The 13,640-nt window shown below is 39.6% G+C and overlaps 1 protein-coding gene across 2 annotated transcripts; it reads left to right on the forward strand.

The window, feature by feature from the left end:
- The first annotated feature begins 3,131 nt into the window (after positions 1-3,131).
- On the forward strand, positions 3,132-12,751 carry opn4xb (opsin 4xb). Of its 2 annotated transcripts, none has more exons than XM_022211239.2 (9): positions 3,132-4,110; positions 5,794-5,927; positions 6,069-6,272; positions 6,593-6,764; positions 7,400-7,561; positions 8,654-8,761; positions 8,875-9,046; positions 9,600-9,746; positions 9,950-12,751. In XM_022211239.2, exons 1-9 carry the CDS (start codon positions 3,944-3,946, stop codon positions 10,352-10,354), a joined length of 1,671 nt encoding a protein of 556 aa, XP_022066931.1. In that variant the 5' UTR covers positions 3,132-3,943; the 3' UTR covers positions 10,355-12,751. The 2 variants fall into 2 exon arrangements, with proteins under 2 accessions (XP_022066931.1, XP_051807181.1); XM_051951221.1 differs by having other exon boundaries at positions 3,133-4,110; positions 10,038-10,196.
- Positions 12,752-13,640: the final 889 nt, after the last annotated feature.

The raw sequence follows: 13,640 nt of genomic DNA on the forward strand, positions 1-13,640 counted from the left end.
TAAGTTGAAACTCAGATTGTTACTGATGACTGATGACCTGAAAACCTGAATGCACAATGTCACTTTTAATGGTTCTATTACTGCTTACATTCAATTTCCTGACCATTTTTATTCTATGTTATTTTTTGTTTCATTTCATTTACCTCCCATATTGTATATAGCTTGTCTCTTTTGGATATGCTGTCATTTTCAATACTGTCTTATTTTGTATGTATATTTGACAATATAGTATATATACAATATATATGACAATGAAGATATTCTATTCTATTCCATTCTATTCCATTCCATTCTATTCTATTCTATTCTATTCTATTCTATTCTATTCTACAAATGGTAATATTGTTGCTGAAATGCATAAATGCCAAATCATTAACCAAAAACACTCTTTCTATCAACCACAGTCACCACAGTCCTCCAAAGTCAAACCAGTCCACCTACTCTCCAGGAAACTTGCCATGCATGGTGTGAGTAGAGAGTTTCTTTTGCTTATTATTCTCAGGTTTTTGTGTTCACAAGAAATTCTGCATCTTATTCTAGATACATATGACAATTAGTGCATTTACATGGTCTACTTGCTATCTGTCCTGGAGGTTATTTCAGTCTGTTTCTTTATTTGATATCTAAGAAAGGAGATGCAATTTAAAATTGATGAAATGTTTAAGAACAGAGTGAGAAACATGATCAATCTTAGGTGATAATATAGGACTTTTAATAAGCATTTCATCAAAATTATGAGAAAGTTAAAAAAGATAAGTCACACCGCTTATTCTAACATGAGCCATTGCACTTACTACTACAAACGCCACGTGCATCCCACCAGACCTCTCAGATGATTAAGGTCTTTGGAATGTCTTAAGCTAGATTTTAAAAAGTGTCATCCGGTGGAGTTGCGTGACACAGCTGACACTTGACAGTCATCCCCCTAAAGCTCATTTTGAGATCTCTTGATGCTGCTCAGTATCATACTTATAGCGTATTTGCCCGTATCTGGTGAATCATTGATTTCCAACTGACTCATGTGCGTGAGGATTCAGCCCCAGTCAGAGAGCTGACACCACTCAATAATAATTAGTCTCTTTCCACTGTGAGCCAAAAAGCCAGCTATATCTTTAACAGCGGGTTGGAGCAGAAGAATTAAGCACCAGCTGGTTCGATAGTAACTGAGTCATTGACCTGTTGAACACTGACCTCCATTGTTCAGGTCGTACTCTATGTATTCCACACCACTGGCGTCTTTTTCCATCAAGGCAAGGTCATTCGTCCATATGGTTGGAAAGCTACATATGGTGGCACTGAGTGAAGGGAAACGTTTTCACACACATCAACGTACACAAACCTCCTTGTAATCTGAAAACTACAAAAATTAGATTTTTGTTTGTAATCAGGCGATGTACCGTGTATAAGTGACATGCTGCACTAATGTAAATTACGTTTTAAGCTTAATTACTTTTTTTTATCTCTTCCTGCATGCATCTAAGGGGGAAATCAGGGGATCTGGATGAGGAGGATGACTTGCTTCTTTCATCTTTAGCTAATCCCTCTCTGTGTCAAGCTTGCTGCGCAGGCTGTGCTAACTTAAATGACAAGTGGCATCATATTCAGTGTGTAAGGCTAATCATTAAATGTGACCTAATTAATATCTTTAAAAGCCCGCTTCCCTCAATAAATGTGCACATATTTACATGTTTTTCCAATATGCTTAGTTTTAACTGAACTGAGTTTGTTTATAAGCTTGTAGCTTTTCACAGTATACAGGAAACAGGATTGTTTATTTTGAGCTTTTATTAATTTCCAAAATCAACATATTTGATCTCTGCCTAACAAAAATACCCATATACCTTGCTCTTCATGTGCAGTAGCAACAGATGTCCTGTTTTGTATTTCCCTGCTGTGCTGACATGCACACAAAAACACAACAACTCTGATTGGGTCAGCAACAGTAATCCCTGAAAACATCTGCTTATTTATAAAATCTGTGATATAGTTCACAAATACATATGAATTAGTGCTCATACATGTGTAGATGTCATGCAGACACACACACACACACACACACACACACACACACACACACACACACACACACACACACACACACACACACACACACACACACACACACACACACACACACACACACACAGAGTATCATACAAATTCTTATTCCATGCAGATCAAACACTATTCCACATGCATGCACAGAGTGCAGATTAAGGCTATCCCTTGTTGTGGGAGCTTAGTTGACATCTCTGTCTAAGTTCTGCATTCTTCACCTTCCTCCATTCCCTTCATCTCCTTCTATCAACATGTCCAGCACCATAAAAAGCAATGACCAGCTGATACGCTCTTCTGACCCGTGTCCTGCTGGCAGTCACAAGAGTATAGATGAGGGCACCCGTTAGCTCCCTGAAATTGACTGTGATGACATGAACACCAGTCTTAAGTAAGATTTTCTCATTGTAGTCACAATGAAGCATACTTTCTTCAATAAATACGGTACATTGAATAAAGATTGCAACACAGCTGGCTCTTCTCTGCACAAGGATAGAAATGTATCTACAGCTAAAGGGAAGGCATGAAACGCCAGAGACATATCTGTGCCTTCTGGATCACGACGTGTGCCCTGCCAGTCGGAGCTGTGGTGAATTAATCAGGGAGTGGGAGTGGGAAGCCCACTGAGTTTTCATGGCTCCATGCATGATCTTGTATATCCTGTGTGTGTTAGTGACTGTGAGCACAGTGATGTCACAGCCACTTGAACAAAAAACATGCAAGTCTTGTGCATTCAAAAGTGCCTGCTTACATTCAAGGCAGTCGAGTCTAATAACCGCTGTAATGACTTGCACCCAGGCGAGAGTCAGTTGACGTGAAAGGTGACTTACATGCATCGCTGTGTGCAAAGTCTGATGGATCTCTGAGCCAAACTGGCTGTTTATACGAGTAGTGTTAGTGAGCATCATGTCTGTTATGTAAGAATCTGGTAGTTAAAGGGTTAGAGCTCAGGGCTGGGCCGTAATATGTGAAGGGTGGGGAGGGGGTGGGAGAGAGAGAGAGAGAGAGAGAGAGTGAGAGAGAGACAAGAAAATCAGTGCGTTTGAGGAGAGAGAGAGGAGGAAGAGAGAGCATGACAAGGGGGCAGGGTTTTGAGAGAGCAACACAACGTGGGACAGTCAGGGAGAGGCTCATACAGAGAGAGAGAGAGAGAGATGAGGGGTTAGGAGTCGCTAGTTCACAAGATAATCAGAGACAGGCCACTGATTCAGAGCTTGGTGCACAGCTGGTGTGATGGGTGAAGGGGCTGCAGGCGAACACTGAGTGGACAGACTGTGACAATGTGCAACGAGTGTGGGATTTAATGTACTGGAGAATATAATCTACTCAAGTATCAAGCAGGAAATACTGCAGGTGGAAGCCAAGTTTTTGAATTGCAAACCAGAGGGGAAGACAGAACAGCCATGGATGCTGCTTTAAAGTACATTTGGAGATAACTAACGTGAGGACGGGTGTGGATGTCTGACACCACTGGACAAGGCAGCTAAAGAAGAGCTGTTTATTTCATGTTTTACTACTGATATTTTCTGATTAATGCAACAACTTGGTAACCTTTAGCATATCATTTTGTGCAGATCATCCTTCTCATTCTTGCAGCTTTATTTTTTTCCCCAGAAGTGAATATATAAACCTAATAGATTTTTTAGCAAAAATGGAAACCACCTGGTACTTTATTTATTGTGCTTAGTACAAGAGGAAAGGTTTAGAATATAAAAGGCAAACACCAGTTTCTCTTGAAAGTGATCAGTCAGTAGAAACTTGATACAACTACATGTTTGTGCAAATGACACCATTATGGAGTCTCGACGTGAGCAAAATGAAGTGGATTCCAGACTCGTAGACCTGTTACATCCTGCCAGGTTGGCAGCCCTGACGAGGTGTTTGAACCATGTGGTCCACTGAGAGCATGGAGCCGGAGAAAGCACACACCCAGAGCAGCTTCTTCAACAAGGTGGATGTGCCTGACCATGCTCACTACATTATCGCTTTATTTGTCTTTGTCATCGGGACTCTGGGCATCACTGGGAACGCCCTGGTCATGTTTGCCATCTACAGGTGGGTTCGTATGGATGGTTTGTTTTAAAGCCAGGTTTCATCACACTGTATTCCCACCGACCCTTTTTGATGCAGATCATAGAGCCCTGCTGTAATCAGTCAGATGTGATGGTGTGACTGAGAGCTGGACAGATGGACATACTGACAGAAAGTCTGTGCTGTGTGATGGGGGCATATTGGTGCCAAAATGAAATGTATGCATGTCTGTGTTGTTTTTAAAGGGTTTTGATACAAATACATTTATTTTTTAGTTTTAATGGCAAAAACAGCAGAAGAGAATGAGAGAAGTCTGCTCTCTAGAGGATCACAACATCTTTGCATCTTAGCATCCATGCAGAAAGGTAATCTTAGCTGCATGGCAATGGAGGGAGAATTGGTGTTGATAGGAACAAATCTGTGTGGTACCCTTGAAAAATCATGTTAACTACACTATAAACGAACGTGTGGAAGGCTGCTTTTGGAATAATAATAAACCCTTTCCTGCCTCTTATGGGGAAACTATGCTTCTGCTATGTTATTTAACCCCTAATAATATGATTTGTAAACGGTGTATAAATCAGTAAGATGATGCTTATTGAAGTCTTGTCAGAGCCACAAATTAGCCTCAATAAGCTGTACAGAAATATACAAAAAAAAATGGCTTCATGCATAAATGACTGCAAGAAGGCTGAAGGTCCATCCACTGTACCATGCAGTTCAATTTACATGTTCATTTGCAGTAGTGTGCAACAGGTTACGTCAAAAATAAAAGGCTGCTGAATGTTTTTCTGTAGGATTTGCTGCTCTTAAATTGTTAACTTCAAGAAAAAGTCAAGAAGGGACTTGATGTTTCACATTTTGTGTAATTTGGACCAGCACTGCTCTCTCATTGTGCCACTGATGTTATCTGTTTCACTGAAACTGGGTCAATGCGTGTGCGTGTGAGTGGGTGGTGTGGTGTTGTGTGCGTGTTCTGGGGATTGTCAGGAGCTTTCATATTCCATCTGCCCATCATCGTAGATAGATTAGATGGGTACTCCATTGTGTTGTACTGACAGTTTGTGCTTACTGAGTCAGAAATGCATATGATGTTATGAGTTCCAAGAAAAATCATTAACGAACACACACACACACACACACACACACACACACACACACACACACACACACACACACACACACACACCTAGAGGGCGATAACTTGTCTGTGGTGAGATGTCACTCGATATGATGATTTTCCAAGAAAAGGCAATGTTAATATAACAGTGATACAACAACAGACAAACACGTACAAATGTTAATAGGCTTGAGTTCACCAAACCTGCTTGACTGGTGTTCAGTCAGAGAAGGAGCAGCCAATTTTATTTCAGGATACACAGAAAGAGAGCTTAATCAATAAAGAGCTGTGGAGGGAGAAGACAGCAGCTCAATATGCTGCTTAATCAAGCTCGTACAAAAGCAGGTTCATACAGAGTTGACTAGTCTAACAAAGAGCCTATATCTGATTAATGCTGATAATGAAACACCAGCGTGGGTACTGAATTAGGCATTCAAAAAACATACAATTAAGTGAAAGCATTTCTCACTATCTAAACAAACTCATGCATGTTTATGATCTGCACACTTTGATTTCTACTGTACAGAATGTTTAACCTCGTAGTTCTCATAATCTTACTTTTCCTGTGTGTTTGCGTGCACGTGTAGCAACAAGAAGCTCCGTAACCTGCCGAACTACTTCATCATGAACCTGGCGGCCAGTGACTTCCTCATGGCCTTCACACAGTCCCCCATCTTCTTTATCAACTGCCTCTACAAGGAGTGGGTGTTCGGAGAGATGGGTAAGTCTGTGTGTAGGCTCTGTCACGCACTGTTGACTTGTTTTTTAGATTTATTTATTTTTTTCAGAGATAACCACATCAGATAAAACTGCATTCTACTACTGAGTTGTTAATACGTTTGCATGTGTTGCCTCCGTGCAGGCTGTAAGATGTATGCATTCTGTGGAGCCCTGTTTGGCATCGCCTCCATGATAAACCTGCTGGCCATCTCCATCGACCGCTATCTGGTCATCACCAAGCCCTTGCAGACCATCCACTGGAGCTCCAAACGCAGAACTAGTCTTGCCATCCTCATGGTGTGGCTCTACTCTCTGGCTTGGAGTCTGGCTCCTCTAATTGGCTGGAGTGAGTTTCCTCCAGCTGGGGGTCTTTTTCTAATCATTCTTCTTCACTTGTCATGGAACTGCAGCTAATTAACAGTGTACATGGCACAGTGTTAGTTTAACAGAGCCAGACACTTTACTCATTTCTAGGGTGTAGGAAAAAAAAAGAAAACAAAAATAAAATAATGATGTACAAATGAATCTAACACAGTTGGTTTCTTATCTACCGCACCTCAGAGATTGTACTGAAGAATAAAAACTAACAGTGCTATTGGTGTTTTGTTCTGTTTCGCTTCATGTAACTTAAAAATGCACATACTGGATGTTCTTTTATCGTTGAAGGCTCCTACATCCCCGAGGGCTTGATGACATCTTGCACGTGGGATTATGTTACATACACAACAGCCAACAGAAGCTACACAATGATGCTGTGCTGTTTCGTCTTCTTTATTCCACTGGGAATCATCTTTTACTGCTATCTCCTAATGTTTCTGTCCATAAGGAAGACCAGCAGGTACTGTAACAGTCATGTCAGAGCCTATGTTTGAAGTATTCTGTACTTGCATATTTATAAATTGAATTACATGAGGCACAGTGCATGAATTTGGGTCCAGAAATGTCACAGCCTCATGCCAAAATCTAGAGATTCAAATACTATGAATTGGTTTCTTTTTTTCTTGGTGTAAATAAACAGTTACAACCCAGCAGGCTTCTGTTATTTCTTACAGAATGTTATTCTGGTGTGCTATTTCTACATTTCAGGTAGCATTTATGTATTAAAAATATCATAGATAAAGAAGCATAGTACATAACTTTAGGTTTAGTTGTATTCAGTGCATGCCATTGTGGCTGTTCCAAATTGTGTTTTAAAAAAAACTGTGCTGTACATCTCAGGAAATGCAGACAATCTGCTTGCTTTTGGGGAACAACTGTTCCAAAGAAAAGTGGTCTTTCCCAGCACATGCATAGATAAATGTGTGGGTGGTCCAGAATCTTTCATTGCAATTCTGTCCTCTTTGCGCAGAAAGAAATTTAATGAACAGAACATAATTTGAAGCGTCCAGCAGTCCATGAATAAATATAAGTAAGGTCTGTTTTGCTGTGAGATCTGGCTCAGTCTTTAAATGCTCCATCTTTGTCCACCAACAGGGAGGTAGAACGTCTGGGGACTCAGGTGAGGAAATCTACTCTCATCCAGCAGAAGTCCATCAGGAGTGAATGGAAACTGGCAAAGATTGCTTTTGTCGTCATTGTGGTCTATGTCCTCTCTTGGTCACCTTATGCCTGTGTTACACTGATTTCCTGGGCTGGGTAAGAGTTTCTTTTCACATATTAGGATTTTTGCACTCAAACGCACACTTTTTTTTGAATATGGTCATAGATTATTGATATATTGGTTCAGTGTGTAATGCAAAGTCTTCCTGTTATGGCAACAAATTCAAAAATGCAAAAAATACAACCCATTTAAATTGCCATAATTGACACTTATTACTCACAAGTGGATAGACGTCCTTCCAGATGCAATGATTGTACCTGTAAAGTAGATAAGTGTAACTGGTCATATCAAAAACAAAGTCAAGGGTGATGTGCTAATTAAGCATCACCTTACTCCTTCAAAATAAAAGCTTGTTAAACTGAATTGTGAATATGGAAGGGCTTTAAGTACACTAAAACATCTAGTGTTTGTGCTGCATAATGCTTAGGATGTGAAAATAGAAAAGTCTTTCCGTCAAGCTGTTGTAGAGGTGTATTGTACAGCAGCAACACATGATTTATTTAGAAAATGATTATCCGGCTTGCAGAAATGCATTGTCAGCATATAGAAAACTGAAAGAGCTCTGATAAACAAGATTCCAGAAATAATATTGCCACTATCTTCCTCTTATGTCTTATGGCACACCTTGAGATGTTTGCTTCATTGTGCTCATGCTGATTAGAGTGTGTTTAGACAAAAATCTCCCTAAATATGTCATTATATAATGTTGCCGCAAAAGGCCCTGGATGAGTGACATATAACAGACGGGGAAGTTGCTCATTTGTCCTCTGCTTATCCAACTTATCACAACATTCACTAAGCCACATGTCTCTTCTGGGCAATGCAGTAGTCTGGAATGTAGTTATGTAACTCTGAAATCGCATCTTTCCCCTTCTCATTCACAGAGGCAAAGTTAGCCTCGCACACACACACATAAGCACCAAACATGATCAGATGGACTTAACCAACCCTCTCTAGCAGCTGGAACATGTTGGCTAATCCCCGACCAAATATCCCCCCCTCTTCATTATGTTACAAAACACAGGCAGTTGTGGTGTCATGCAACAAACACACAATTTTTAAATGAACAGGTCTGTTTGAATCCACAGTGAAGGAGGGATTTAAATCTGTTGTTGTGTCTCATGCAGCCATTCCAACATCTTGTCACCATACTCCAAGGCTGTTCCTGCAATCATAGCGAAAGCCTCTGCCATTTACAACCCTATTATCTACGCCATCATACACAACAAGTACAGGTAAGTAATGAATGAGAGTCATTTCATACATTTATTTTGTTCACTTTCTGTCCTCTTGCCTTGTTAAGTGCAAAATTATTCTGAAAGCTGGCGTGTTGTTCTGTACTCAACAGGATGACTCTGGCAGAGAAGTTCCCCTGCCTGTGGTTTCTGTCTCCGACTCCACGAAAGGAGTGCATCTCCTACTCCATCAGCGAGTCGTCCTTCAGAGACTCCATCATTAGTCGACAATCCACAGCATCAAGGGCTCACATTATTACTACCTCCTCCAGCCCTTCTGATACGGTAATTGTGCCGAATTTATCTCTTAATTTAGTTTAAGATGATGTTGATAGAACTTTGCCAGCAATTCAGCAGAAAGAACGAGAAGCATTGTTTTGTATTGGGTGTCTTTTAGCTCTTCCTTAGTCTTATCAGTAATTGCTTAGAGCAAAATTAATGTGACAATTTTGTAATATTAGTTGTATGTTTTGCATTGAAAGATTTGAATTTAATGACCAAACATTTTTGCTATACCATTATTTACAGTTTGACCAGTGCGACTTTTAAAGAAATATCGTTTAAAACGAGTAATATTTTCAGACAGCAGATTTATTTGACAGAGTCTGGATAGTGTTTTTCAGATCAACCTACGATAAAACATGTGTAATCCCAGATAATCCATGAATTTCCAATAAATATAAAGCAACAGAAACCAGAATTTCTTTCTTAATAAACAAGCAATGTTACAGACTTTGTCACAGGTAAAAATTACTTGAATATATTCTTTAAACTGTCTCCAAAATGTGAATTTCTCAGTCCAGTTTTTTTCTACTCTAATTCTTTTTCGCCCCTGCAGGTTTTGAGGGATGTGGAGATGAAGCCTCTGGGCAAGAAGTCAGGGGATTCCTTCAGAAGCATTTCATCAAACAGACAGTCTTGCAGAAGCAGGTCCTATAAAAAACAGTTAGAGCGCAAAATAATCACGACCCCGAAAGGAGACAAGGTGAGAAACCACAATGCATTAAAGTGTGCAAATATGTCCTTAAATGCTGTAGAAACTTTTGATTTTGTCTGCAGTTTTTTGAGTCTTTTTTTTGGGCATGGATTGAGTCATGCATCCTACATTCATGATTTGCAGAGCATTTTGTTTTTGTGCAACTATATGTGTCTGTATGTTTTTTTATTTGTTTTCTTAAACATTGCCAGCATCCACCCACCATGAGTGAACCATTGAGCACCTGTGACCCTGAACCAGTTTCAGGCTCTCTGACCATCGCCACTCTTCCCCTGCTAGTTCTTACCAGGCGGCGCAGCCAGAGTCTGACCAATGAGATATCAGATGGATGCAGCAAGAAAGACAACACCTGCAATAAGCTGAACTGCCACAAGAGCGACTCTGTTGATTGCCTGAATTTTGGAAAACTCCCGTCCTCTGATCCCAGACCGCCTCAGGATGTTCCTCGTATAATCGTCATCAGTCCCACCTCTGAGAGCAGCCTCATCAAACAAGACAGCGTGTGCTTAGAAGAGAGTATCGAGGCAATGGAGAACAACTTTGTCAGCCGAAGCTTCTCATCGGAAGTCTTTGAGGCGGTAGAGCTACTCTCTTGACATTGCTGGACACTCATTTCCATTAAATCTACATTATTTATTTTAATTCCAGACACACTACACTCTTCTCTACAGGCCCACACTTGTGCTGGCTATGGACAGAGCACTCATCTGTTTTTAAACTCAGCCTGTAAATCAATGTTTTGCCACTCTGTTACTCAGAAAAGTGGTGTGCAGAAGAGAAGCTGGTATGGCAAATGAAACGATAGAACCTGGTTCCGGTATGCAGTGTTTGTCAGGCTCTGGCCCAGACACGGGCACCCTAAGGGGCAGCATGGGTTGCTGTGTGCTTTTGTTAGATCCCTCAAAAATGACAGGTGTAACAACATATTTTCATGAGCTTAGGGCTCAAGCTTGACAGGCTGGATTCTAAGTTTAGCTCTGAAGTTGATGCCCGTGAAACTGTGATGTAAAGTTTTGAGCTGAAATTATTCAATTGAAGTTCTTTTAGGATTCAATATGAATTCTTTTGAAGAAAGGGCATTTGCTTCTGAAATTAGGCGGGGGAAGATAGCTCCTTCAGACTACACAACATATGTAAAAATGTTACACAACTGACAACATGACAGCACATCAAAAACGCTGATAACATGCCCACTCTGGAAAAGGAACTGATACTACCAAAAAAATAAAACTGATGTTCACTGATGTGAGTGCCATAATCACAAAGAAACTGACAGAACAAAGCAAGCAAAGCAATAAATATGTATTCATTTTTGTCTTGTGATACTATTTCCTTTAGGCAGTATGGACCTCGCCAAGTTTTCTCTGGCAGTGAGACGGAGGTGTAATGAAAAAGTGAAGTTGTCTATGCTGGTCAAAGACTGAAGCAGGATCAAATGCGTCTCATAAAACACTGACATGTCTCTGTGGTGACTTGTGTTGCTAAATATATGAAGCCACAGGGATTAATGTGACGTGAATCAGTTCAACTGTGATACTTGTACGTTTTTTTTAAAAACATGATGATGGAAACATAGTCAAGTTGGAAAAACGTTTTGGCACATTTTTATCTGTCTGAGAAAATCCTGAATTGCATTTAACGACAACCGTAAAACACTTTATTAATATTTGCACATGCGCAGCTGCTATTGCATGTTTAAAGGGAAAGATTGTGACTCATTCAACTAAACGGTGGCTTAACAGAATGTATGGCTAGCCCAGACAATTCAGTAATATACAGTGTCCCACAAATGAACAAAAATCATTTATGCACAGGAAAAGTCATGATATTTGAATATCTTTTCAGTCACTACCAGAATATTTTTGGCTCTAAGCATGCCAAAAAAACCCCAAATGATTTATACTGTAAGTAATTTTCAGGTTTTAAGTCTGCACTACAAGAGTGATCAGTGGGGAAAAAAACATACACAGTCACAAAACTGGATGTTTAATTTTTGGTTGAAGCTCTGCTTAAAGCCTCACTGCATGCGAAAGGTCCATATTCCAGAAATTAGGGAGAGCATGAAAAAAATTCTGTTGCTGAAGGTGAATGAACACTGAACTGTCATTGGTAAATGACAGTTAATGCAGCTAATTTTGGTTTTTGGCTGCCACATTGACAATCAGATGAGGGAAAACCTCAAATGGGCCACTGAAGGTCATTTCAGTTTTACATTACATCTTACTAAATACTGTGAGCAGACACATTGTTTTACTGTTTACACTTTTCAGTGAAAAACCTTTGAATCACTGCAAAATCATTGCAAATATTTCGTGGTGGGTCAGAGCTACTTGGTTGTATGTGGTTGAGTCTGGAATGACTGTGCTTTGAAATGCATCTGTATGGGAACAAAGGTTACAGAGAAATGGTTCTATAAAATAAATTGGTTCTGCCAAAAAAAAAAAAGTAGTTACAGGATGACACTCCTGGTCTGTATTTTGATACCTGCATAGCTGTCTAATGGACTTCACTGTTGGCTTCATACGGTGGCCACACTTCAGTCTGTGGTGAAGATGGCATATATGAGATTTCACTTCAGTCATGTAGATGATAGTACAGGTTGAGAAAAGTCCTCTCTTGTTGATCTAGTATGCATTATATCGACATCCGCTACTAAGCAGTCTTTTCCCTCTGGACTGAACATTTCAGTTGTTAATTTTTTCAAAGTTTAGACAATAACCATTCTTTAATGTGTTCCCACATTGTGGACTGATTGTGTGATGTGTATTTTTTTTTCATGCCACACTGCTGCTGATGTTTTATGTACTGCTTTCTTTATTTTTGTGGCATCTGAGAATATCTAATATATATAAATATATATTTATGTATTTATTTTCATTGTTTGTGACAAGCTAAAGAGAACTATGTGAATAGTGCTTTTACAATGTTTAAACTGGGGTTTATTTTCACCAAAGTCATGTTCTTAAAAATGAATAAACCTGTGTAGAACTCCAGTTTGCAATACTGCTTTGCTGCAAAAAGCAGATTACACAGACTCCACAGTATGCAAAATAACCTAAATGTGAGCAGTGGCAAACTATGGCAAAATATATTGACTGACTTTTGCAAAGAAATGAATTGGTAAAAGGCTTTGCTGTGAAATATAATAGAGTCCATGCATGTCTTAGCTTTGACATTGCTCACATGGACGTGAATGTAAGCAGGCATGCTCCCTCCCAATGTTTCTTAAAAATTGTTGTCTTTTTAGAGGTTTAAATTGATCTGGCTGTCCAAACAAGAAACATGCTCAGATTTTGCTGGAGGGAGAGGTGGGCAGTCTATTGTTACAGCATCTTTTACATGCCTCTGTGGAAACAAAGCCTTTGGATATTGGGTGACATGCTGTGCTCTGGTTGTCACTGTCAGTTTCCGGGTACTCACGCATCCTTTCAGAATAAATGATTGATAATTTTGACATTTCACAGCAGGAAAGCACTCCTTTCTGATTAATATGGATACATTGCAGTCATGGTTGCCAGTTCCTGGTCTCTAAATTATGCAATAAGTCAATATGTCTGCAATTAAACAATGTCTATTTTAGTATAGAGAAAACAATAATTAACAAACACTAAAAACATAATGCTTATGGGTTAAAAATGTCCCCAACGTCTGTGCAGCAGTGGGAATTATGACATATGTAATGACAGTAATTAACCACTGGAGGGAGGTAAGGAATCATATTGATGAAGTCCATGAATTCACTCACTGCCTCCTTTTTTTCTTTCTTTGCATTCATCTTTGAAATAAGGTTCACCTGTGATCTCAAACACTCAGACTCCCAAATTTGACATTGTGAAAGAGTTTGAAAATGTATTATGATTACCATGTTATTAAACGGTATTA

This window comes from Acanthochromis polyacanthus, chromosome 7 (genome assembly GCF_021347895.1).
Source record: "Acanthochromis polyacanthus isolate Apoly-LR-REF ecotype Palm Island chromosome 7, KAUST_Apoly_ChrSc, whole genome shotgun sequence".
NCBI lineage: Eukaryota > Metazoa > Chordata > Actinopteri > Pomacentridae > Acanthochromis > Acanthochromis polyacanthus.